The sequence below is a fragment of the Ailuropoda melanoleuca genome, chromosome 5, assembly GCF_002007445.2.
Source record: "Ailuropoda melanoleuca isolate Jingjing chromosome 5, ASM200744v2, whole genome shotgun sequence".
Lineage (NCBI taxonomy): Eukaryota > Metazoa > Chordata > Mammalia > Carnivora > Ursidae > Ailuropoda > Ailuropoda melanoleuca.
The window spans coordinates 33,388,242-33,415,060 of NC_048222.1; the positions used below are offsets into that span (position 1 = coordinate 33,388,242).

General features: G+C 38.6%; 1 protein-coding gene across 1 annotated transcript in view; it reads left to right on the forward strand.

Annotated features, from left to right (window-relative positions):
• DNAH8 (dynein axonemal heavy chain 8) overlaps positions 1–26,819 on the forward strand; it is a 332,098-nt gene that overhangs the window by 60,475 nt on the left and 244,804 nt on the right. Inside the window, exons 18-22 of the mRNA XM_034660654.1 lie at positions 10,767–10,902; positions 11,598–11,713; positions 16,080–16,186; positions 23,675–23,750; positions 24,899–25,094. Of these exons, the coding sequence (XP_034516545.1) occupies positions 10,767–10,902; positions 11,598–11,713; positions 16,080–16,186; positions 23,675–23,750; positions 24,899–25,094 (631 nt within the window). The remainder of the gene's footprint in view (positions 1–10,766; positions 10,903–11,597; positions 11,714–16,079; positions 16,187–23,674; positions 23,751–24,898; positions 25,095–26,819) is intronic.

The window sequence follows — 26,819 nt, forward strand, 5'->3', positions numbered from 1 at the left end:
TTTTTTTTTTTTAAAGGAAGGCAGTGGTTTTTTTTTTTTTATAATTTTTTAAAAGATTTTATTTATTTATTCGACAGAGATAGAGACAGCCAGCGAGAGAGGGAACACAAGCAGGGGGAGTGGGAGAGCAAGAAGCAGGCTCATAGCAGAGGAGCCTGATGTGGGGCTTGATCCCATAACGCCGGGATCACGCCCTGAGCCGAAGGCAGACGCTTAACCGCTGTGCCACCCAGGCGCCCCACATCCTTAGTTTTTGATGTAGTATAGAATTCCATGATTCATTATCTGCGTATAACACCCAGTGCACCAAGCAATACGTGCCCTCCTTAATACCCTTCACCAGCCTACCCATCACCAGTCTATCCCATTCCCCCACCCCCTCCCCTCTGAAGTCTTCAGTTTGTTTCTCATAGTCCATAGTCTCTCATGTTTCATTCCCCCTTCTGATTACCCCCCTTTTCTTTATCCCTTTCTTCCCCTACCGATCATCCTAGTTCTTATGTTCCATAGATGAGAGAAATCATATGATAATTGTCTTTCTCTGCTTGACTTATTTCACTTAGCATTATCTCCTCCAGTGCCGTCCATGTTGCTGCAAATGTTGGGTAATCGTTCTTTCTGATGGCTGAGGAATATTCCATTGTATATATGGACCACAGCTTCTTAATCCAGTCATCTGTTGAAGGGCATCTCGGCTCCTTCCATGATTTGGCTATTGTGGACAATGCAGCTATGAACATTGGGGTGCATATGGCCCTTCTCTTTACTACGTCTGTATCTTTGGGGTAAACACCCAGTAGTGCAATTGCTGGATCATAGGGTAGCTCTATTTTTAACTTTTTAAGGGACCTCCACACTGTTTTCCAGAGTGGCTGCACCAGCTTACATTCCCACCAACAGCCTACACTTACTTCTACCTCATCTCTACCAATGATCAAGCTTCCTTTCTATAATCTCAAGATGGGCAAAGGGCTGATAGTTGCCTCCACTGCTACCATATTCAAGAACTGCCTTCTTCATAATGTGTAGGTTCTTAAAGTCATTTGTTCTCAGCCCTGGGACGTTGGCTGTAACAGAGACAACACTAAATAACCCATTTTTACATCCTGTTCTTGGAGCATGCAAATTTAAAATGATTGTGTCTTCCTGGCCATTTGTTCCTTCTATCATTGTTAAGCTTTTAATCTTTGACGACTATGTTATTTGACAGTATTTTAGCTACAAAAGACTTGTTTGGTTATTATGTTCTAGATATATCTCTTTCTATTCTGTTTTTTTCCAACCAGTCTGGGTTCTCCTATTTAGGTTTTCTCTTCTAAAGAACATTTAGCTGGATTTTGTTTTTAACCTACTGTGAAAAATCTGTTATTTTCTTTGCATATTACTGTGTAAATTTAATGCACTTTCAATTAGAATTCCTATACATTTATTTTCATAAACTGGATTAAATTATATTATTTTAAAATGATGAATAATGAAGAATAGAGAATAAAAAATGAAAATACTTTAAGCCATTGTAATCAAATCAATGTGGCATTAACAGAAAAAAAATATAATTTAGAGGAACAAAATAAAGAATCTAGGAGAAAAAGATCACAATAAAAAATTAATACATGTCAAAGGTAATATTTTAGTTCAATGGGAAAAATGATGGATTATTTAAATGGTGCTGGTACAATATACTGTTTTTCAGGAAGAAAATATGATTAGGTGCCTATCTCTCTTTTATAATTATTGAAGTATACATGACATGCAATGTTAAATTAGTTTCAGATGAACAACACAGTGATTTGACAATTCTATACATTACTCAATGCTCACTACAATAAGCATAGTCACCACCTGTCACCATACATTATTACAATATTGTTTTCTATATTCCCTATGCTGTACTTTACATCTCTGTGATGGGTGTGTAAGTAGAAGTTTGTACCTCTTAATCCCCATCACCTATTTTATCCATCTCTCTACCCCATCCCCTCTGGCAACCACTGGTTTGTTTTCTGTATTTATCAGTTTGTTTCTGGTTTTTTTTTTTTTTGTCTGTTTGTTCATTTGATCGCTTGTTTTGTTTCTATCCATGTTGTTATAAATGGAAAGATCTCATTCTTTTTTATGGTGGGGTAGTATTCCATTGTTTATATATATCACATCTTCTTTAGCCATTCATCTATTGATGGACACGTGGGCTGCTTCCCTAATTTGGCTATTATAAATAGTGCTGCAACAAACATAGAGGTGCATGTATCCCTTTGAATTAGTATTTTTTTTGTGTGTGTGTAAATACCCAGTAGTGCGATTACTGAATCCTAGAGTTGTTCTATTTTTTACTTTTCGAGGAACCTCCTTACTATTTTCCACAGTGGCTCTGCCAGTTTGCAGCCCCACCAATAGTACAAGAGTTCCTTTTCCTCTATATCCTCACCAAAAATTGTTTCTTGTGTTTTTGATTTTAGCCATCCTGACAGGTGTGAGGTGATATCTTATAGTTCTGATTTGTACTTCCCTGATCAGTGACATTGAACATCTTTCCATTGTGTCTCTTGGCCATTTGTATATCTTTGTGGAAAATGTCTTTTTGGTGTTAAAATTTTTCCATCTTTGTTCAGTGGAATCCTTCAGGCTGGCTTCTACATTTTTTATATGACTCCAGTAGTCTTTGAAAGCTTCCTTGCTTTCTGGAACAATAGGGTGTCATAGGCTCATCTTGTACATCTACTGTCCCAGATCTGGAATCACCCATTTCTCCAGTCAGCCCTCATTCCTTTCTGTGTTACCAGTGGAAAATGGTATATGGAGATCACAATCTGGGTCCTAGGAAAAGCACTCATTTTAAACTTTTAGCTATTCCTTATAGTATTATTTCTGCATCTCCAGATAGTATACTTGGGGCACTATTTCTTGAATTGGCAAATTTGCACATTTATTTTCTTCCTGCTTTAATAAGTGAGCATTTAGCTCTTTGACCCTATACTCTATCACTCCTCCCTTGTCTTCCCAATATAGCTATAAAATTATTTTTAGTTAAACAGTAATGGTAAATAGTAGCACTTAATTATGCCTATATAAATATTAGCCAATGCAGAACCATGTATTGTACATAATATATTCTTATGTTCCATAGATGAGAGAAATCATATGATAATTGTCTTTCTCTGCTTGACTTATTTCACTTAGCATTATCTCCTCCAGTGCCGTCCATGTTGCAGCAAATGTTGAGAATTCGTTCTTTCTGATAGCTGAGTAATATTCCATTGTATATATGGACCACAGCTTCTTAATCCAGTCATCTGTTGAAGGGCATCTCGGCTCCTTCCATGATTTGGCTATTGTGGACAATGCAGCTATGAACATTGGGGTGCATATGGCCCTTCTCTTTACTACGTCTGTATCTTTGGGGTAAACACCCAGTAGTGCAATGGCTGGGTCATAGGGTAGTTCAATTTTTAACTTTTTAAGGGACCTCCACACTGTTTTCCAGAGTGGCTGTACCAACTTGCATTCCCACCAACAATGTAGGAGGGATCCCCTTTCTCCACATCCTCTCCAACAATTGTTGTTTCTTGCCTTGTCTATCTTTGCCATTCTAACTGGCGTAAGGTGGTATCTCAGTGTGGTTTTGATTTGAATTTCCCTGATGGCTAATGATTTTGAACATTTTTTCATGTGTCTGTTAGCCATTTGTATGTCTTCATTGGAAAAGTGTCTGTTCATATCTTCTGCCCATTTTATGATTTGTTTATTTGTTTCTCGTGTATTGAGTTTGAGAAGTTCTTTGTAGATCTTGGATACCAGTCCTTTATCTGTGGTGTCCTTTGCAAATATATTCTCCCATTCCGTGGGCTGTCTCTTAGTTTTTTTGACTGTTTCCTTGGCTGTGCAGAAGCTCTTTATCCTGATAAAGTCCCATAAGTTCATTTTATCTTTTATTTCTCTTGCCTTTGGAGATGTGTCGTGAAAAAGGTTGCTCTGGCCGATGTCATAGAAGTTGTTGCCTATGTTCTCCTCTAGAATTTTGATGGATTCCTGTCTCACATTGAGGTCTTTCATCCATTTGGAGTTTATTTTTGTGTATGGTGTGAGAGAGTGGTCAAGTTTCATTCTTTTGCATGTAGCTGTCCAATTTTCCCAGCACCATTTATTGAAGAGACTGTCTTTTTTCCACCGGATGTTTTTTCCTGCTTTATCAAAGATTAGTTGCCCAAAGAGCCGAGGGTCCATTTCTGGGTTCTCTATTCTGTTCCATTGGTCGATGTGTCTGTTTTTGTGCCAGTACCATGCTGTCTTTGTGATCACAGCTTTGTAGTACAGCTCGAAATCCGGCATTGTGATGCCCCCAGCTTTGTTTTTCCTTTTCAACAGTTCCTTGGAGATTCGGGGCCTTTTCTGGTTCCATACAAATTTAAGGACTATTTGTTCCAGTTCTTTGAAAAATGTCCTCGGTATTTTGATCGGGATAGCATTGAAAGTGTAGATTGCTCTGGGTAGTATGGACATTTTAACTATGTTAATTCTTCCAATCCATGAGCATGGAATATTTTTCCATCTTTTTATGTCTTCCTCAATATCTTTCAAAAGTGATCTATAGTTTCTAGCATATAGGTCCTTTACGTCTCTGGTTAAGTTAATTCCAAGGTAACGCATGGTTTTTGGTGTTATTGTAAATGGGATGGATTCCCTAATTTCTCTTTCTTCAGTCTCGTTATTCGTGTATAGAAATGCAACTGATTTCTGGGCATTGATTTTGTATCCTGCCACCTTACTGAATTGTTCTATAACTTCTAATAGTTTGGGAGTGGATTCCTTTGGGTTTTCCATATAGAGTATCATGTCATCTGCAAAGAGAGACAGTTTGACTTCTTCTTTGCCGATTTGGATACCTTTGATCCCTTTTTGTCTTCTGATTGCTGTTGCAAGGACTTCTAGTACTATGTTGAATAATAGTGGCGAGAGTGGGCATCCTTGTCGTGTTCCTGATCTTAAGGGAAAGGCTTCCAGCTTTTCCCCATTGAGAATAATGCTTGCAGTAGGCTTTTCATAGATGGCTTTTATGAGATTGAGAAATGTACCCTCTATTCCTACACTCTGAAGGGTTTTAATCAGGAAAGGATGCTGTATTTTGTCAAATGCTTTTTCTGCATCAATTGAGAGGATCATATGGTTCTTGAGTCTTTTCTTGTTGATATGATGTATCACATTGATTGATTTGCGAGTGTTGAACCATGCTTGCATCCCAGGTATGAATCCCACTTGGTCATGATGGATAATCCTTTTAATGTACTGTTGGATTCTATTAGCAAGGATCTTGTTGAGGATTTTGGCATCCATATTCATTAGAGAAATCGGTCTGTAATTCTCCTTTTTGAGGGGGTCTTTGCCTGGTTTGGGGATCAAGGTAATATTAGCCTCATAGAATGAGTTTGGTAGCTTTCCTTCTGTTTCTATTTTTTGAAATAGCTTTAGGAGAATAGGTATTATTTCTTCTTTGAATGTTTGGTAGAATTCCCCAGGAAAACCGTCTGGGCCTGGAGTTTTATTATTTGGAAGGTTGTTTATCACTGACTCAATTTCTTCATAGTTAATTGGCCTATTTAAGAAATCTATTTCTTCCTGTTTCAGTCTTGGTAGTTTATAGGTTTCCAGGAAGGCCTCCATCTCTTCCAGATTGTTTAGTTTTTTGGCATATAGCTGTTGATAAAAGTTTCTAATAATCCTTGCAATTTCAATGGTGCTGGTCGTGACCTCTCCCTTTTCAGTCATAATTTTAATAATCTCAGTCCTTTCTCTTTGTTTTTGGACAAGTTTTGCCAGTGGTCTATCAATTTTATGGATTCTCTCAAAGAACCAGCTTCTAGTCCTGTTGATCTGCTCTACTGTGGTTCTGGTCTCTAATTCATTGATTTCTGCTCTAATCTTGGTCAACTCCTTCCTTGTCAGTGGGTTAGGCCTGTCCCTCTGTTGCTGTTCCAGTTTCTTGAGGTGAGAATATAGAAACTGCATTTTAGATTTTTCTATTCTTTTGAGTGAGGCTTGGATGGCTATGTATTTCCCCCTTAGGACTGCCTTTGCAGTATCCCATAGGTTTTGGACCGTTGTGTATTCATTCTCGTTGGTCTCCATAAATTGTTTAATTTGTTTTTTGATTTCCTGGTTTATCGAGTCATTCTTGAGCAGGATGGTTCTTAGCCTCCAAGTGTTTGAGTTTCTTCCAGGTTTTTCCTTGTGGTTGAGTTCCAATTTCAGAGCGTTGTGGTCTGAGAATATGCAGGGGATAATTTCAATCTTTTGGTATTGGCTGAGACCTGTTTTGTGTCCCAGAGCATGATCTATTCTTGAGAATGTTCCATGGGCATTTGAATAGAATGAGTATTCTTTGGTTCTGGGGTGTAGTGTTCTATATATATCTATGAGGTCCAACTCGTCGAGTATGGCATTCAAAGCCTTTGATTCTTTGCTTAGTTTTTGCCAGGGTGTTCTGTCTATTTCTGATAGTGGGGTGTTGAGGTCCCCTACTATTACTGTGTTCTTATCTATATGTCTCTTTATTTTGGTTAAGAGTTGGCTTGTGTATCTTGCTGCTCCCCTGTTGGGGGCATATATATTAATAATTGTCATATCCACTTGTTGAATACTTCCTTTAAGAATAATATAGTGCCCTTCTGTATCTCTCTCTATGGCCTCTAGTTTAAAATCCAGTCTATCTGATATGAGAATTGCTACTCCAGCTTTCTTTTGAGGTCCATTTGCGTGGAAGATGGTACTCCATCCCCTTACTCTAAGTCTGAATGCATCTTTGGGTTCAAAATGAGTCTCTTGTAGACAGCAAATGGATGGGTCATGTCTTTTTATCCAATCTGCAGCCCTGTTAATATATTTTTTTTTATCCAACTTTCCCTTTTTTCTTGGGGTTTCTAATTGCCTTTCTTCTCACATGTTCTTTCAAATACACTATTACAACAGAGTCCCATTTTTCCCCCAAGAGACTTCCTCTCAGAGCCCTCCTAATACCTGTTTTTAACTTGGGTTGATTAGTCTGTAGATCAGCTGCAAAATTACTAACCTGGGACTCACCCTGTCTGCTCTATTTCCTGGATTCCATATTATTCTACGAGGGACAGCCCTTCAGACGAAATGGTCTTTTCTGAGCACCTGAAATTTTCCAAAGAAGAAGTCTCCTATTTCCTGCCCCGGGGGAGCTAGGGGTAATTTCCTGCCTGCCATTTTCTTCTCACTCATTATAGAATCTGACTATATGCACTTCATAGTAGGTTTTAACTTATAAACGAATAGAATACAAAGGAGTGGGGAATACCTATATCAGTGTCCTTTTTGTCCCACTTACAATGATAATCATTTTCTGTTGGTATGTACCTGTAACTGTTGTGACATTATTAACTGCTCATTGGGGAAAACTTCACACTACCAGATAAGATTTACTCTGAACACACTAACAAGGAAATTTTACATGCATAGAAAGAGAAACAGATCACACAAATCAAGGAAATTGGAATAGATTAAGTGTGACCGGGTTTGAATGTGGTGATTGTATTGATATCACAACAGAAGAAGCTATTACTATTAGGTAAGTGGTAAGTCTCAATACTGTAAGTCAAGATACAAGAGGTGGAATTTTGAAGAGTGCTTTGTCAGTCAATATGCCCCAGTCACTTGCATCAGAGGGATCCAAGGTCTAGTAATCCGTGGGCTGCTTTTCCCCAAACCTGTCATCAGGTGGGCCATTATAATGTAAGCAGAGTGAAATTTATAATGACAGGGGAAGTCTGTTAATATTCTGGACAGAAGTAAGTTTTGGAAACACACCATACATAGTGCTTACTTTTGGGGGAGGTTAGTGTGGGCCAACCAGTGGTTTCAAGCCATATTTGGGAATCAGGGATATTTGCAGTCAGGGAAGTGGTCCTTGACTTGGAGCATCTAACTGTGGTTTTAGGAGAGATGATGTTCATTAATAAAAAGCTATCGTCCACCGGCTTCACATTGGATCTTTAGCTCTATTTGCTGAGGCTGGGACTCTGGAAAGTATTTTATCTTTAGCCAGCTGGCTCCCTTTTAGGTTTTGCCAGTAGTGGTGCTAGAAGGAGGGTGGAGGAGAGAGGAGAGACTTGCTCTTTCCTGTTTTTCTTCCTGTTCCCAATACAGTCAGACAACCTCTCTTGACTGGCAGTGGCAGTTAATCCTAGGTCCCAGCTTTTTCCAGCCCTTCCAGAGCCAGCTTCTTGTGCTTCTCAGATGTGCCAGCACCACCAGGCCCCTCTGTAAGGCAGTAGCACCAGCTGAGTAGCTCCCTCACTTCGCAGCTCCAGGTTCTAAAGACTCCAGCCTCTTGCCTTGGCTCTCCCACACCCCAGGTTCAGGAGCTGCTTCCTGCAATAACTCTCTGTGTGACTTTTGTGTCCCCTTTTGCCTTCTTTGGTCCTTTAACAGTTGTTTAGTCACTTCTTTATATTACATTCTCTCATTCTGTCAGTTAAAATAGCTGGTGTGGCATCTGTTTTCCTGACTGAACCCTGACTGACATATCTGTATCTCGATAGGTATACAAACGGAATAGAAAATCAGGGAAATGTGATCCAAGTTATGATAGGATAACTGGTAAATACATTAAAGGGTATTAATAGTTATTTCAACAAAATCGACTTGGCTCCATAGAGACAGAAAGTAGATTAGTGGCTGCCAGGTCTATGAGGATGGGTGAATGAGGAGGGACTGCTAATGGGTATGGGATTCTTTTGGGGGGAGATGAAAATGTTCTGGAAATTGATAGCAGTGATGGTTGCATGACTCTCTGCATATACTATAAACCAATGACTTGTACACTCTACAAGGATAATTCTTGTGGTATTATATTGTGAATTATATCTCATTAAAAAAAAATAAAATCAATTTGATGGTTTTCCAATCTGTCCCTGGACTGCCCTTCAGTTCAGTCTCTTCTTCACTAAGTTCTAAGGAGGCCCATGGAAAAAGTTCTGACCTCTTTTCAAAATCTCAGTCCTCCAAATGGGCCCCAAATCCCACGCCTTCTTGCCCTCTTGGCAACCTTTCTCCCCCAGTCTTTTTCCCTCTTTTCTCAATCTTCGTTTTTCCCCTCCACTGGACACCTCCTACTAGCAGTCTAATATGTTCTATTGTCTTTTCCTTGCCAACAAACAAAAACCTTCCCCCATCTCCCTTCACTTATCATTCACAACCCAACTTCCCATTCATGCTGCCTTCACTTTCCCATCTTTCATTTCCCCTCTTCATTTGTTTTCCCCATCTCCTGGCTCAAATTATTTCTGGCACGAATTGTTATTTTTAACGACTTTATGGAGATAGGATCCACACAACATACAATGTACCAATTCTAACTGTGCAGTCCAGTGGTTTTAGCTTATTCACAGAGTTGGGCAACCATCATGGCAATTTTAGAACATTTTTCATCTCAACCCTTCCAGCCCTGGGCAACCACTAATCTGTTTTCTGTCTCTTTAGAGTTGTTTGTTTCCCTGCTCGTCTGAAGTGGCTCTCAGCACTGTCATCCCAGTGTTAAACACTGTGTTGAATAAACCAGCAAGGATGGAATGAATGAGTGATGGAAATGGGTGGGAAGAGTTGGTGGGGTGGGGAGGGGATCAGAGAATATCTTCAGGTAGGAGGAGGAACAGCATTTCTTTTGAGACTGAGGAAAGGTGAGGATGGGTTCAGATACACATGAAGTGGGATAAAAGAGAGCGAGAGACTTAGAAGCAGCTCTCTCAATCCAGCAGCCAAGAAAGGAACATGTGAGGGCAGTCCACGAGAAATAGGGGACTTTCTGAGGCTTGTCTTGGCAGAGGTTTGCATAGACAGCCTCAGGTCTCTTTGCAGAAGTGGGTTTGAAGGCCCGCATTGGCTGCTTCCGTTTATTTTTCTCTTTCCTAAAATGTATGGACGTTATAGACATTTCAAAAGACCTGTTCAATTTTATAGGCCAGTTTTCTTTTCTGAATTTAATTAGTTCTTAATTTCTTCCCAAAGCCTATTAGAAAAGTTCAGAAAGGCAGAGCAGAGGTTTTAAAATCGGACAGTACTGGTTTCAAACTCCTGTGTTCCCCAGCTGCTATGTGACCTTGGACAAGTTTCTGATTCGTCCTGAACCTCAGTTTTCTCATTTCTGAAATGGGGACAATAATATTACCTACCCCAAGTGGCCGTCATTTAATTAAATGAGTTATTACATGTGAAGCTCTTAAATTGATGCCTGGCGTAGGTAAGCATCAGGCTCAGTCTAAAACCTTATCTCGTTTGAATCTCAGAGCAACTCTTAGGATTGTCCTTTTTTGAAACTACTTCTCGTTTTCAGCTTTTGACATCCTTACCCCTCTTGTTCTTCAGCTTTCTTTTCTTTTCTTTTTTTTTAAGTGAACTCTGTATCCAACATGGAACTTGAACTCATGATCCCAAGATTAAGAGTCATACGTTCTGCCGACTAAGCCAGCCCGGGCCAGTCGCCATAAATGTGAATGTACATGTCTATGGGTGATTCGGTCAGATAAAAGTCAAAGACTGAGTTTTTCTTTTTCTTTCCTCCTTCTTTGCTTGGGCCTTAACAGCTATGTCTTTAGCCGTTGACAGTTTCGGATCTAAAACATTATGCTATTGGCAACTACCTCTAGTCATTTTCAAGTGGTGTTAATTATCCTTTTAGAAATTAAAGTTATATTAATAATTGTTACAGCATTTTTAAGCATCTGTAAATTACTAGTCCTTGCCTTATTTAATAGATGTACACAAAAGAATGGGCTGATGTTCTAAACCACAAAAGTAAGCATGTGGAAGAAGCTGTCAAAGAACTTATATCAATATTTGAAAATATTTATGAAGTTAAGCACAGTGGGAAAACAGCAAAACCATTACCAGGTAATTTTGCTAGTTATAATGTCTGAGTTATAGTATTATAATGGATATGTTCTCAAGCAGGTGCCTTCTGCTTAGCAGGGACAAACCACAAGAGACTTTTAATCATAGGAAACAAACTGAGGGTGGATGGAGGGGAGAAGGGCGGGGGGCATGGAGTAACTGGGTGATGGACATTAAGGAGGGCATGTGATATGATGAGCACTGGGTGTTGTATATAACTGATGAATCACTGAACTCTACCTCTGAAACTAATAATACACCTATGTTAATTAATTGAATTTAAATTAAAAAAATAAGTATCCATAGCCTGTCTTCTTTCCCTTAGAGTTTTTCTACTTCGTTTAATTAGCTTTCTTCAGAAGTGGCAAAAACCCCAAATATCAGCTTATTAAGTTAGAATATTCAAAAGGTAAACACATATTTTAGAAAGATAATATGTAAAGCCTGCTTAAAATGTTTCTTAATTCTATATACTAAGAAGGAGGATATTTAAAAAGTGTATTTCTTAGTGGAATTATGATTCTGTTAAGATGGGCGATTTAAATCGAATTCAAAGATGATTCCTACTGAAACAAGTCTTAAAATTTTAGGTTCAGAATGTTTAAAGAAGGGCTTTCCTAAGAAGATTTGGCCACATGGAATAAACCAAATGCTCGACATTAAATGTTATATATTTTTTGGTCTTTTATCTGTAGAACAGAGGAAACATGTTGTTTTTGGAAGTGAAACAGAAGAGGGTGAAAGCATTGATTATGAGGCTAATATGATTCCTGAGGTTGATGTTAATGATAAAGAAGATGAATTTAAGAAGGTATTTATTATGAAATGATCTCATGCAATTTAGCCGAACTATGACTCTGGATAGTAGATGACCTCAAATGGTGCTTCTTCTAGGAAGTTCTGCAATCAACCTATATGGACTTATATAACAAAATCTAGAAAATATAATTTTCAATTCTACACTGTAGGATCTGGCAAGATATAGCAATCCTTCTAGCTTTCCCCAACACCATCAACTTTTAATGTGATTCTGTCAATATGGTTTATATAATCATCTCCCTGTGCTGTGATTGACCATGTTTTCTTATACTGTAAATGTCATACTTCTGGGACTGTAGTGCCAGTCCATTTGACTCAAGAGTGGAGAACTCTGTTTTTAGTTACTGTGTTTAATCGAGTTACCTATATTGGAAGGCCAAATTTTGATCCACTTAGGCCCAAGGGTCTACATTTTTTTCTAGGACCACTGGGATAAGCTGTGGACTCCCACCCAGGAGAGAACCTGTACGGGCAGATTTTCACACTGTGTTAAGATGTGTTGAGAATGAAGGTTGAGAAGGACTCATGGGGTTTCTTGTTCCTTTTTAGGCCTCACCCTTCTGGTCATGCATCAGTTCTGAATGCCACTCCCACATTTGTGCTAATCCCTGCTTTCTCCTCCTGCCAATTTTCTTTTAATCCCTCATCTTCTTTTCCTTCTTCCTCTAGTTTGCATGCTTTGACACCTCTAACACACAGTTTTGGAAATAATCAGTACGCATTTGATCCACTTGTTCAAGGAGGACATCACCAATGGATAGAGACATCACCAAGCACTTTCCCGCTGAGACTAGATTTTAGCTGTAGATTTCCTCTGTGCCATGCCCCAGGTGGCCATTATCAATCAGCAGGAGTCAGCTGGAGAGAGGAAGTGTATGCCCCTGTCCGCAGTCCTTCTCTTCCAATTGCATTCCCTCTGACACTGGCTGGGGTCCTTAGAGCAAGCCTGATTATCATCAGAATCTCTTGAATTGGGGGATCACTTGGAGCTGCATGAGTGCAGTCACCTAAATAGCCTCTGCCTCTCAAGTCCATCATCCTCCACATTGTTGCCAGAATGGTCTCTCTAACACAAATCTGACTATATCATGCCTGTGTTTTAGCCTGGAAATTCACCAACGCTGATTATATTCCTCTTTGCTCATGCCTGATAGCCCTGCCTTCTGACCCAACTCAAACTGGCTGGTCCACCCTGTCCCAAGGAGCTGGGCGTAGAGTAGAGAGGAACGCTGTGGCCAGAGTCTGGTCCTGGAGGTGTGACTCACTGTGCAAGCAAGACATGGTGCCCAGATCCCTGCCCAGGCTCCATATTTATCCTGCGCTCTGACCCATAAACTTGGCAACTCCTCTGGTGGGAAAGAATGGCTTAGAGAGAGAGGCACACCACGGTCCCAGGGCGGTGGAAGTTTCATCCCACATATTTTGGTATTGTACATTTTAAATTTCTTTTAAAGATTTTATTTATTTATTTGAGAGAGAGTGAGACTGAGAGCAGGAGCAGGATGAAGGGCAGAGGGAAAAGCAGACTCCCTGCTGAGCAGGGAGCCCAATGCAGGTCTTGATTCTGGGACTCTGGGATCATGATCTGAGCCAAAGGCAGACACTTAACCGACTGAGCCACCTGGGTGCCCTTGTTGCCACCCCCCTCACCCTGTCACTTGTACTAAATTCCTTGGGCCCTGAAGTTTTGTGCGGAGAGGTCTTGAATGGTCTCTAACATTGGGGCATGTGACTGCTAGTGTGTCATTTAGGGATGCTTTCATTTTTTCCCTTTGGATCTGTTAGTATTTGCTTTATATATTTTGATGCTCCTGTTGGGTGCATCTACATTCATAAATGTTTTATCTTCTTGCTGGATTGACTTCTTTTATCATTATGTAATGCCATTCTGTCTCTCTCTCTTTTTTTTTTTTTTACAGTCTTTGTTTTCAAGTCTTGTCTGATTTGAGTAGGTTCTTCAGCTTTATTTTCATTTCCATTACATGAAATATCTTTTTCCATCCTTTCACTTTCAGTCTGTGTGTGTCTTTACTTCTGAAATGAGTCTCTTATAGGCAGCATATAAATGCATCTTATTTCTTTATCCATTCAGCCACTCTGTGTCTTTTGTTTGGAGAATTTAGTCCATTTCATTTCAAGTTATTGTTGATAAATATATACTTATTGCCATTTTGTTCATTGCTCTCTGGCTATTTTGTAGTTTCTCTCTGTTACTTTCTTCTCTTCTCTTGTAGTCTGATGACTTTGTTTACTGTTATGTTTCCTTTCTCATTTTGTTCTGTGTATTAACTATAAGTTTTTGCTTTGTGTTTACTCTGAGGTTCACATAAAATATCCATTTAAATAGCAGTCTTTTTAAAATTGACAGCAACTCAATTTAAACACATTTTAAAACTTTACTTTTTTTCTTCCTCACCTCTAGTATTTATAATTTTGGTGACACACTTTACAACTTTTTATTTTATACTTCCTTTAACTGATTATTATCATTTTAGCTAATTTTACTACTTTTATCTTTTAACCTTCATGCTTGCTTTATAAGTCATTGGTCCACTACCTTTGTTATAGAGTTACCTTTTCCAGTGAGATTTTTACTTTCATATGTTTTGTTGTTATTAATTAGTGCCAAATTTTTTTTATCATAAAGAAATCCCTTTAGCGTTTTTTTAGGGCCAGTGTAGTGGTGATGCAATTCTTTAACTTTTGCTTGTCTGGAAAGCTATGAATCTCTCCTTAAATTCTGAATGATAATCTTGCCACGTAGAGAATACTTGTTTGGAAGTTTTTTTTCCTTTCAGCGCTTAGAATTTGCCGTACTACTTCCTTCTGGCCTGTAAGTTTCTGCTGAAAAATCTGTTGATTACCTTATGGGGTTTCCCCTTGTATGTAAAAAGTTATTTTTCTCTTCCTGCTTTCAGGATTATCTCTTAAGTTGTCTTTAACTTTAATCATTTTAATTAAAGTGTGTCTTGGTGTGGATCTCTTTGGATACATTTTAGTGGAAACTCTGTGCTTTGTGCCCAGGGATTCCTGATTCCTTCTTCAGACTAGGGAAGTTTTTAGCCTTTATTTCTTTAAATCATTTTTCTGGCTCTTCCTCTCTCTCTCTTCCCCTTCTGGGTTTCCTATCAGCACTCGTTCCACTTGATGTTGTCCCAAAGGCTCCTTAAGATATTTTCATTTTCTTTCTTTCTTTTTTTTTTTTTTAAAGATTTTATTTATTTATTCGACAGAGATAGAGACAGCCAGCGAGAGAGGGAACACAAGCAGGGGGAGTGGGAGAGGAAGAAGCAGGCTCATAGCGGAGGAGCCTGATGTGGGGCCTCGATCCCATAATGCCGGGATCACGCCCTGAGCCGAAGGCAGACGCTTAACCGCTGTGCCACCCAGGTGCCCCAAGATATTTTCACTTTCTTAATTCTGTTTTCATTTTGCTGCTTTGTCTGGATGACTTCCACTGCTTTGTCTTCCAGCTCACTGATCCATTCTTCTACTTCACCCCGTCTGCTGTTGAACTGCTCTAGTGTATTTTTCAGTTCACTTATAACTTCTCTTCAGTCCTTCCTTCCTTCTTTCCTTCTTCCTTTCCTTTCTTTCTTCTCTTTCTCTTTCCTTTTCCTTTCCCTTTCCTATTTCTTTCTTTCTTAGAATATTTTATTTATTTATTTGACAGAGAAAGAGAGCATAAGCAGGGGAAGCAGCAGGCAGAGGGAGAGGGAGGCAGAAGGAAAGGGAGAAGCAGGCTCCCTGCTGAGCATGGAGCCTGAAATGGGGCTTGATCCCAGGACCCTGGGATCATGACTTGAGCCGAAGGCAGACGCTTAACCGACTGAGGCACCCAGGCATCCTTCTTCAGTACTTTCTTATATTTTCCTCTCTCTTTGTTGAGGTTGTCACTGTGTTCATCCTTCTCCCAAGTTCAGTGAGCATCTTTATGACTATTACTTGTACTCTTTATCAGGTAGATTGATTATCTCTGTTTCATTTAGTTCTTTTCCTAAGGTTTTTTTTCTTGTTCTTTTGTTTGGAACATATTCCTCTGTCTCCTCATTTTGCCTAATTCTCTTGTGTTTGTTTCTATATATTAGGTAAGTTAGCTACATTTCACAGGCTTAAAGTAGTGGCCTTATGCCAGAAGTTCAATCTTCTGGCATCATCAGAGGCAGGCACTCACCGGGTATCCCTTATGTGGGCTCTCTTTGGTTGTGGCAGGGCTGTGGCTGTGGCACAGTGGTGGGTAGGCCTGGCCCTCAGTTTGGCTGTAGGACATGGCTATGACTGCTGTCATACATTGGTGGGTGGGGGATCTTGCATACCACCATCTTGAACCCAACTCTCAATATGATTTCTTGTTACAGGAATGTAAAGAGGTCTATGCTTTTTTCTCTCATCAATTACTAGACAGTCTTCAAAAAGCTACCCGGTTATCTTTGGACACAATGAAAAGAAGAATATTTGTTTCAAGGCAAGTTGAAAATATGCTAAATAATTCTGGTAATACTACCTTAACATAATGCTAATAGTACCTCTTATTTTTACTAATTTAAAATTTATAAAATTTAAAATTTTAAAAATCATATTCATAAAAAGACAGTATGAAAATATATGTGTAATACTTGAAGGACAGTGATCAAGTGAACAATAATGTTCCCGGCACCCAGGCCAAGACAAAGAACATTGAACACTATCAGTCCCCTTACCAGTCCTTTCTCTGCTCACCCAAAGGTAACCACTATGCTGAACTTTATGTTTATTATTGTCTTGGTTTTCCTTGCAGTTTACTACATGTTTGTATCCCTAATCAATGTATTAATTTTGCCTGTATCTGAATTGTGGTCAGTGTTATTTTTTTGAGACTCATCTATGTTGATATAATTTATTATACACAGTCTGTTTATTCTCCTGGTGATGGTCATTTGGGTTGTTTCCAGTTTGAGTTATTCTGAATACAGCCTCTGTGAATATTTTTGTACCTGTCTCCTGCTACACTTGTTAAGAATGGAATAGTTGGGCTCTGGGGTATGTGCATACCTCCCTTTACTATGAGATGCCCAGCACAAGAGTCCCCATGGCTCCACATCCTTGCACACAGTTGGTATTTTTAATTAAAAAATTCTTGTCAGCAAGGGGATATGAAGTTGCATCTCACTGGGATTTAAATGATCGTTTCCTTAATGATGAGGTTGAACATACTTTCATGTTTATGAGCCATTTGTGCTTTCTTTTCCTTGAAATTTGTGTTCTTTTCTTTCTCATGTCTTGTCTTATCTTGGCTTGGCTTCTCTTTCTTCCCTTCTTTTATTCCTTCATTTCTTTTTTTTTTATTCATTTTTCTATTGGACTGGACTTATTCATAGGTGTTCTCAATATATTTGTTGATGATAATATAGCAGATATCTTCTCTGTGTTGTGCCTCTCTTTTATTCTTTTTATGGTATCTTTTACTGATTTAAAGTATTCAAATTTCTCAATCTTTTCTTTAAAATATTCAAATTCATTGGTCTTTTCCTTGTGATTTTTATGTCTTTTAAAAGAAATCATACCTTACCTCATAATGTCTTCTAAAATTTTATACTTTTGCTTTTATATTTAGGGATTTAATCCACATGGTATTGATTTTTGTGTTTAATGAAAGGTAGGAGATCAATATATTTTTTCCACATGGTTAATTAATTAACCAAATTGAACATTACATAAAAAAATAATGATGTACTATATGCTGACTAATTGAACATAATAAAAAGAAAAAAAACAAAAAACCCCGCAAAAACTAGGAGTATTGGTTAAAGGGTACAAACTTCCAATTAAAGATGGATAAGTTTTGTAAATTATTTTATAGCATGGTGATTATAGCTTATAATTCTGTATTATACTTGCAAGCTGATAAGTGAGTAGATCTTATGTGTTCTCACCACAAAAAAGAAATGGTAATTATGTGATGCAATAGAGGTGTTAACTAACACTACTGGTGATAATGATTTTGCAGTGTATAAATGTTTCAACTCAACATGTGTTACATCTTAAACTTATACATGTTATGTGCCAGTTGTATCTCAATAAAGCTAGGGGAGAAGCTAGAAGTATTTGTTTGTAAAGAAAGGCAGTAGGACTATAAAATGAGATGTTTAACTATTCATAGCTAAAATGGGTATTATCTACCTTCAAACATATCAGGATGCCTTTCTAATATTATAGTGAGTGAAAATTATTTCATGTTTCTAATGTGAGGAGATTTGGAAATATCTCAGTATTATAATATTATATATAATAAATGTAATAAATATATAATAATACAAAACATAATATTGAATATTTTAAAAGTTGTTGAAAAACTACTTATATTTATTTATTTAAGAATTTTATTTGAGAGAGAGAGAGAGCAAGAGGGTGAGAGAGCACAAGCAGGGGGAGGGCCAGAGGGAGACAGAAACAGACTCCCCGCTGAGGTAGAGCCTGACATGGGGCTGGAGTCCTGGGACCCCGAGATCATGACCTGAGCCGAAGAAGGCAGATGCTTAACTGAATGAGCCACTGAGGCACCCTGAGAGAATTATTTAAATTACACTGAGTCTATAGATCAGTTTGGAGAGAATTAGCGTTCTTACAATATTGAGTCTTCCGTCCAGAATCATAGATTACCTCTCCATTTAAATCTTTACTATTTCTCGATGAAGTTTTATAATTCTCTGTGTAAAAGTCTTGCACATTTTGTTATATTTTTTCATTGGCTACTCATGGCTGAATTTTAATTTAATCACACTGTTATAATCTCCCAATGTGATTGTGAACTTGACAAATTTTCCTTCTCTTTTGGTCAGTTCTTGTTGTATGTGTTTTAAGCCTATTCTATTAGGTGCGCGCAAAGTCCTAGTAGTTAAACTTATTTCGAACACTGTATTTTTAATTTTTACCTTATCCCTTTATGTATGTTAATCCTAACCCCTCAAACTCTTTTTAGTCTGTTATTAATTTTACTTTACCAGCTTTTTTGGTATATTGCTTTTTAGCCCTTAAAGGTTTAAACCTTATTGTGCAGTTTTTTGTTGTATTTCTTAAAAGCGTTATACACCGGATTATTTTTATTTGATCTGATTATCTCTGCTTTTTAATAGAGTGTAATTTGTCTACATTTATTGTGATTTTTTTCATGTAATGATACTTAATTTATGACATTTCCTTTTGTGTCTTCTTTTTAGTATCTGATTTCTTTGGTTCATTTCATTATCCCTGTTATCTTTGGGATGGATAATATTTTCCTTCCTGTATTTCAGTGAAGTAGTTACCCTTAAATTGAGAATACATATATCTTGCTTCCGTTTTAAAAAACTTACTGTCTATGGGTTTTCAGTTTTCTAGTCTTATTTCTAACTACAAGGGCCTTGGCATGCTTTATTCACTGAATTGTATCTACCTCATCATTGCTGCTTGATGTTGTCATTTTACCTTTTTTTTGAACATGAATACTGGCATATTTTATTAAAATCTCCAGATTCTTGTGTATTTCTTATATCCCACTGGTTCCTTAGGGTACATGAGGGGTAAACTCACTTATTCTTCATTTTAAGTCTGAAAAATGTCTTTTTTGCTTTCATACTCTCATGACAGTTTGGCTGGATAAAAAATTTTTGTTTGTCTCTCTGCCTTTTGAAAGCACTTCATTTTTTTCCTGACTTATATTGTTGCTGATAAGTCTGCAGGAAGTCTAACTGAAGATTATTTTTTATCCTTGATGTTCTATAGTTTTCTTTCCCTGTGTGCATTTGTCTTTACTTAATCCTGCTTTGTTTTCAGTGTGCACTTTCTGTTTGAGGGTGTATAGCGTTTCTTAATCCTGGAAAATCTTCAGCAATTTCCTTTTCAGTTGTTGCTTCTGGGACATTCCTTTCATTCTCTTCTGATGGAACTCCTAGTAGCTGGATGTTGAATAGATTGACCACGTGATTTATTGTTCCAACCAGGACACCCTTTTGAGTGAAGGGACACTATCCAGATGAAGTGTTGGGACATATTTAAGCTGGAACTGTTCTGGGCACACTGGACATGCAATCATCTCAGTTCTTGGGACTTTGGTCTGTCCTCCCTGTCTCCTAACTCCTCTGTCGTATGTTTTGTCTTTTTGCCTTTCTGGGCTACGTTATGAGCAGGTATTTCTCTTTCTAGTCTAAAGATGATCTCATCTATTGCATCTTAAACTTTTCAATTAATACCTTTTTCCTTATTCTCCAGATACTGTATTATTTCTGCCTTTTTAATTTAGTAATTTATTATTTTGGGAGAAGATAACCTTGATCTCTTTGAATATTCTCAATATATTTATTTTAGAGTTTGTTATACCTCCATACATTGATTTTATCCAGAGTGAGTTTTTGTTTCAATTATTAATTCCTTTTGTCCTCTTTCTTACTGTAAGACTTATTCATGCCCATTAAGGTTGTAGTTTATAGGACCTCTTTGAGTGAGAGGTGTGTGTGTGTGTGTGTGTGTGTGTGTGTGTGCATGTGTGTTTCTCTCTCCCACCCTGCCTCCCTACCTCGGAGTTTCATTTTTTGTCTCCTGTGATCCTGGGAACCTTGAATCCAGAACCAGGTCTTATTTGCTCACCAATACTGCCCCCTGAAGAGATACCGGGGATATGGCAGGTTCGGCCACATGAGTGGCCTGACTTAATCGCTTCCTAGGGGATGCTGTGGATTTGTTTTGTCACACCAGGGCCACATCTGCTGGAGATGTTGTAGCTGCAGCCAGTAGGTTGATGGACTATATTTTGTGTTTGCTTTGCCTCTTTACAAGTGGAGGAGAATCACCTTCGTTTTCGACTTCGGGTAGCAAGCTGGGCCGAGGTCCTATCTCACTTGGAGTGCTTTCAGTGCCCTAGAGTCCTCAGGAGCCAACCTTCTACTGTCACTGCCTAATTCCCAACCACATCTGTGTTCCTGACCCATTTCTTTTTTTTTTTTTTTAAGATTTTATTTATTTATTTGACAGAGAGAGACAGCCAGCGAGAGAGGGAACACAAGCAGGGAGTGGGAGAGGAAGAAGCAGGCTCCCAGTGGAGGAGCCTGATGTGGGGGCTCGATCCCAGAACGCTGGGATCACGCCCTGAGCCAAAGGCAGACGCTTAACGACTGAGCCACCCAGGCGCCCCTCCTGACCCATTTCTGATTCATGCCGATGCTAACCTGGTATTTGAGCATGCTCATGTCCTTTATATTCCATCCAGGATTTTACATATTTGGCACAAAGAGGTGTTTTTGAAGTCTGAACTCACTGTGCCATGTTGGCTTATAAGTCCTGCAGTATTTAAGTAATTTTGGAAGAAATATACATGAGCATAACACTTCAACATCCTCCTTTTCTAAAATGTCTTTTTCTTACCCTCACACAAGAATGCTAGTTTGGTCGACTTGAATCAGAATTTCTTTCTCTCACACTCTACAAATACTGTTTTGTTGGCTTCTTTTCTTTCCACTTTCAGACAACGGTTCTGCTGTTAAGCCAGTTTTCTAAGTAACAGCATGTTGTTTGGATGCTTACAGGATTTTCCCTTTTATTCTGGAAATTCACAAATTTTATGTTTAGGTGTAGGTGATTTTTCCCATGAATCCTGTCAGGTACACAGAGAGTCTTTTGAAGGTGATGAAACAGGTCTCTTCTTAAGATTAGTGAAGGGCTGTTCTTTAATTGGCCATATATAGGTTTCGTGTGCTGGACTGAGGCAGGAAAGCGTCTCTGAGCTGAGTGACCCTCTAAGTTACTCAACTTCTCCCTGCCTTGGTTTCCTCATTTGCAAAATGCAAAAAATAATCACAGGATCTGTCTCACATAGTTAATGTGAGCATGAAATGTGTGTTAATTCATGGAAAGTGCTTGGAAAAGTGCCTGGCATACACAAAGCATTCAATAAACATTACTTTTCTTTATGTTTTTTCTTACCTTTTCTATAAGTAGTATGTGTCTCTTTGTATTCTGCCCCTGAAATTTTGGAGAATTCTTTAAGCTATAGGTTGTCAAATAAGTTACTCAATGATCTAGTGTGCTGTTCACTGCCTCTGTCGTGTCAGCTCTTTGTGCTTCGTAAAACTCTTTCTTGTTCTGGGATTATGCCTTCTTTTTTTTTTTTTTTTTTAAAGATTTTATTTATTTATTTGACAGAGAGAGGGGCAGCGAGAGAGGAACACAAGCAGGGGGAATGGGAGAGGGAGAAGCAGGCTTTCTGCCAAGCAGGGATCCCGATGCGGGGCTCGATCCTAGAACGCTGGGATCATGACCTGAGCTGAAGGCAGACGCTTAATGACTGAGCCACCCAGGTGTCCCATGGGATTGTGCCCTTTTAAATACAGTTTACATTTGTCTTATTGTTGCATCTTGGATTTCACAATAAGACTATGAATTAGAGGTTCCCCCCCCCGTTTGCTTGCTCTTGGTTCAGAGATTTCCTTGCAATAATGTGTTTATCAGTGGTCCTGTGTCCTAAAGGTGGGTCTTCACGTTGAACTGAGGAGGCTTTGTGTTTATGATTCTCACCGCCCCAAAATCTGCTTGCATATAAATGGAGGTGTAGTTTTTCAGTAATTTTCCAGCATGTGAAACCTACATATGGTCAATTAAAGCACAGCTCCTGTCTAATATTGAGAAGAGACCTGTTTTATCATCTTCAAAAGATTCTCTGTGTACCTGACAGGATATTATTATTATTATTATTATGTTCAATTAGCCTACCTGACAGGATTCATGGGAAAAATCACCTACACCTAAACATAAAATTTGTGAATTTCCAGAATAAAAGGGAAAATCCTGTAAGCATCCAAACAACAGGCTGTTACTTAGAAAAGTGGCTTAACAGCAGAACCGTTGTCTGAACGTGGAAAGAAAAGAAGCCAGTGAAACAGTATTTGTAGAGTGTGAGAGAAAGAAATTGTGATTCAGGCTGACAGCATTTCTTGCTATGGAGAAAAATAAAACATTTATTATAATTTTGTTTGGGATGGGGGCAGAGGTCAAGGCAGAGGGAGATTAGCAAACTAATTTGTAGCTTTGGTAGGTGTTCTTCATTACTTGTACTCAGCATGTCTGTATGTGTGGGCTTGGCCTGAGCATGAATATGTTGTTTAACAAAGCAGTTTTTAGGGGCTCCTGGGTGGCTCAGTTGGTTAAGTGTTGGACTCCTGATTTTGGTTCAGGTCATGATCTCAGCATGGTGAAATTGAGCCCCGCCCACGTTGGGCTTCATGCTGGGCGTGGAGTCTGCTTAAGATTCTCTCTCTTCTTCCTCTTCCCTACCCTTCTCTCTCTAAAACAAAAACAGAAACAAACAAACAAAAAAACAGTTTTTGGAGGGCTTTGACCAGAAATCTCCTGTGTAATCTTGCAAAATGAATGTATATAAGAAAGTATGTGAAGGTTCATGCTTTTTTGTTGGTGATCTTGTCTGGCATCTGTTACAGGGTGGAAACAGGATGTGCCTTTATTTTTTAATTTTTTTAAAAGATTTTATTTATTTAAGAGAGCAAGAGAGCGAGCATGAGTGAAGTGTAGGGAGCATTGGAGGGGCAAAGGGAGAGGGACAAGCGAATTCCAGGCTGAGCAAGGAGCCCAACATGGGGCTCGATCCTAGGACCCTGGGGTCATGACTTGAGCAGAAGTCAGACACTTAACCGACTGAGCCACCAGGAGCCCCCAGGATGTGCTTTTAGTAGACATTATTAAATGGTTATTACTGAGAGAGAGCAACATTAAAATACTAGAAAATGTGCAGGAGACTAATATTTCACTTCTAATAATATTAAAGCATTATGTTTCTTAGTTTTCTGAATATATGGTTTCATTATAAGTAACATCCCCCATGTAATTTGGTATTTTGAAAATGGTCTTTAGGATCGAAAATGGTAGCAGAACCAAACTTTAATGAAATTTTAGGTTAAGTTTTATAAGTTAAATGTGCATCTTATTCCAGCCACCATGGACGAAGGCGATCAGAAGATGTTATTTCCTTTATAAAAACTGAAGTACATCTTGCGATTCCGAATGTGGTAAGTATAATTTAATATTCAAGTTAATACAATGATATTTTGGTAATTTTTAAAGAAGTGCAGCACTACAACTGAACTTTCATTTAGAATAACTGCTTGGTTCTATGTATTCTTTTTTTTTTTCTTTTAAAGATTGTATTTATTTATTGGACAGAGAGACACACAGCGAGAGAGGGAACACCAGCAGGGGGAGTGGGAGAGGGAGAAGCAGGCTTTCTGCCAAGCAGGGATCCCGATGCGGGGCTCGATCCCAGGACCCTGGGATCATGAACTGAGCCGAAGGCTGAGCCACCCAGGCACCCCTCTATGTATTCTTTAGCTTCACCAGTATTTAACAAAAATCAGAGCATTATCTATTATTAAAAATTACTCTGCATAGTTCATGGTGTATTGAAAGTTGGCGTAAGAGATGAGTTAAGCATCTGTTCAGCCATCAGTCAGCAAGTACTCTAAAAATATTCTTGCATTTTCTTTCTTCAAGCATTAAATTATCTAAATACTCCATCTCAGAAGTCCAGATCCCACCCCCAACATACAACTGTGAGGTAACCAAGAATGGCAGAAGAGAAAGAAAGATAGGGCCCAAGCCCCAAGCACTGGGACCCTTATGCCTTCTCCTGGCACTTATTTCCAGCACCGTCCCAGCTTCCCCTTGGCATTCGGAATGGGTGACTGAGGGGCAGTCTGTGGTGGGCCGCAGGGTAAGGCCAGGCAGAAACAATCTGTGACGCATCTACCACCATCAATACTGACACAGTTTAGCCTCCCGGAGGAGAGCTTCTGTGCTTATTTGTCACACATTCCAAAGAACTGAGGCCAGAACCTTGGCAGTATAGTTTCTTCAGTCGCTTTGCTTCCTCGGCTCTAACCCAGGGTCCACAATTTCTGGCTGTATCCAGAAATTTCCCTCACAGGGAAAGGATGACAAGTACTGTGCTTGACCTGTTTAGCCTGCAGGAAATGATAGAATGGGCAAACCTCAGGATAGAGAAAATCCGCAGCCTACCCTCCTCTAACAGGCCTCTCCTCAGAGCAGCCTGCCACTGTGCCAGCTGAGGTTTTCCTGCCCAGTGAGGGAGGGGCTGGTGAGAAATGGGGAGGGGTGGTATGTGGCGCCAGTACCAGGAGCCTGATTCTTCTCTCCACAGGTAATGATTCCTAGTTTGGATGACATTCAACAAGCCATCAACCGGATGATCCAGCTTACCCTGGAGGTCAGCAGAGGAGTGGCTCACTGGGGGCAACAGCAGACCCGTCACGTCAAGACTGCCGTCACCAGTCCCAGCCGTACTGCAACTGATGTGACCCCTGTAAACACAGCAAAACCGGCTAAGAAGGAAGAGAGTAAGAACGTTAAAACAAATCTCAGATGAATAGGATCTTAGACTCGTAACAACTAGTCAATGGTCTTTATGATTCTTCCTGGGTATGACAGCATATAGATTTTAAAAATTTTAATTCCAGTGTAGCTAACATATGGTGTTACATTAGCTTCAGGTGTACAAGATAGTGATTCAACACTTCCATGTATTACTCAGTGCTCATCAAGATAAGTGTACTCTTGATCCCCTTCACCTGTCTCCCCCAGCCCCCCGCCCACCTCCCCTCTGGTCACCATGTTTGCTCTGTTTGCTCTCTATAGTTAAGAGTCTGCTTTTTGGTTTGTCTCTCTTTTTTTTCCCCTGTGTTCATTTGTTTTGTTTTGTAAATTCCACATACAAGTGAAGTCATATGGTATTTGTCTTTCTCTGATGGGCTTATTTCACTTAGCATTATACTGTCTAGCTCCAGCCATGTTGCTGCAAATGGCAAGGTTCCATTCTTTTTCATGGCTAATTATGTTTATTTGTTAAATTTTGCATTAAAAATAAAAAAAAAATGAGTGCTCTCCATCCTCCATCATAAATATCACATGCAGACATTTCCCTCTAGAGTTTGGACATAGGTGAACAAGGATTTTATCATTGTTCTACTATCATAATCTAAGATTTGAAGAAAAATTATAGCAAGGCTTAGTGCTAATTCTACTTTCAGCATTGTATTTGGTCCAATGAACTTAGTTTGCTAGAACATGGTGCTTAAAAGTTCTGAGTCATGTGTTCCTTGTACATAAAGTACATAGGCTGTTCCCTGAAGTAATTATGAGTGTAATATGGCACTGACCCAAAGTTTGATGGACATTTTTGGGCACTTTTGTATAGAAAGCCAAACTATTGATAAGTAAAAATTGCATTAATTTTGGACGTAAATGTGATATTTTGATATATGTATATGATTACCACAAAGGTAATCATGATTACCATTCTCTCCTTCACCTGGGTGCTGAGTACATTGAAATTATTTTCCTTCTTATTTAATACATTTTATATATGTCATATTCATCTTTACTGTTTTATATATGCTGCTGTGTATATGATATATTTTAGTCACCCACACACATCCTTCTAGCACACTAGGAATATGAAGGATTTTCTGCTAATGGTATCTGTGGAAAAATTTAGAAGCATTTATTTTCCATTAAAATGAAGAATAAAACAAGGAAGTCTGCTATCATCACTTCTATTCAATATTTTATTGGAGAAATCAGACAATAAAAAATGAGATAATGAGAAAGGAAGACTAAGATTGACCTTATTTTAAAGATCATTCATAGGAAATCCAATGCATCTAGAAAAAACTATTAGAACTAATATGTTCGGTAAAGTTTATGTATAAAAGACCAACATAAAAAAGTATTTCTATAATGGCCAATAATTCAATTAGAATGTAATAGAATTATATGTCAATTATATCTCAATAAAGCTGGGAAAAATTTAATAGAAAAAATGGGTTTTTCAATAGCCACAAAACCATAAGGTACTTAATTAATAAATGTAAAAAATATTTGCATAACATTTTTGGAGAAAATAATTATTATTGAATGGTATAATGGAAGATAGGAATAAATTCACAACATGAAGAATTCAGTTTTTTAAATTAATTTACAAACTCGATACAATTCCAATGAAATCACAACAGAATTTTTTATACAATTTGTTAAATTAATTTTATTTTTTTCTGTAAAATTAT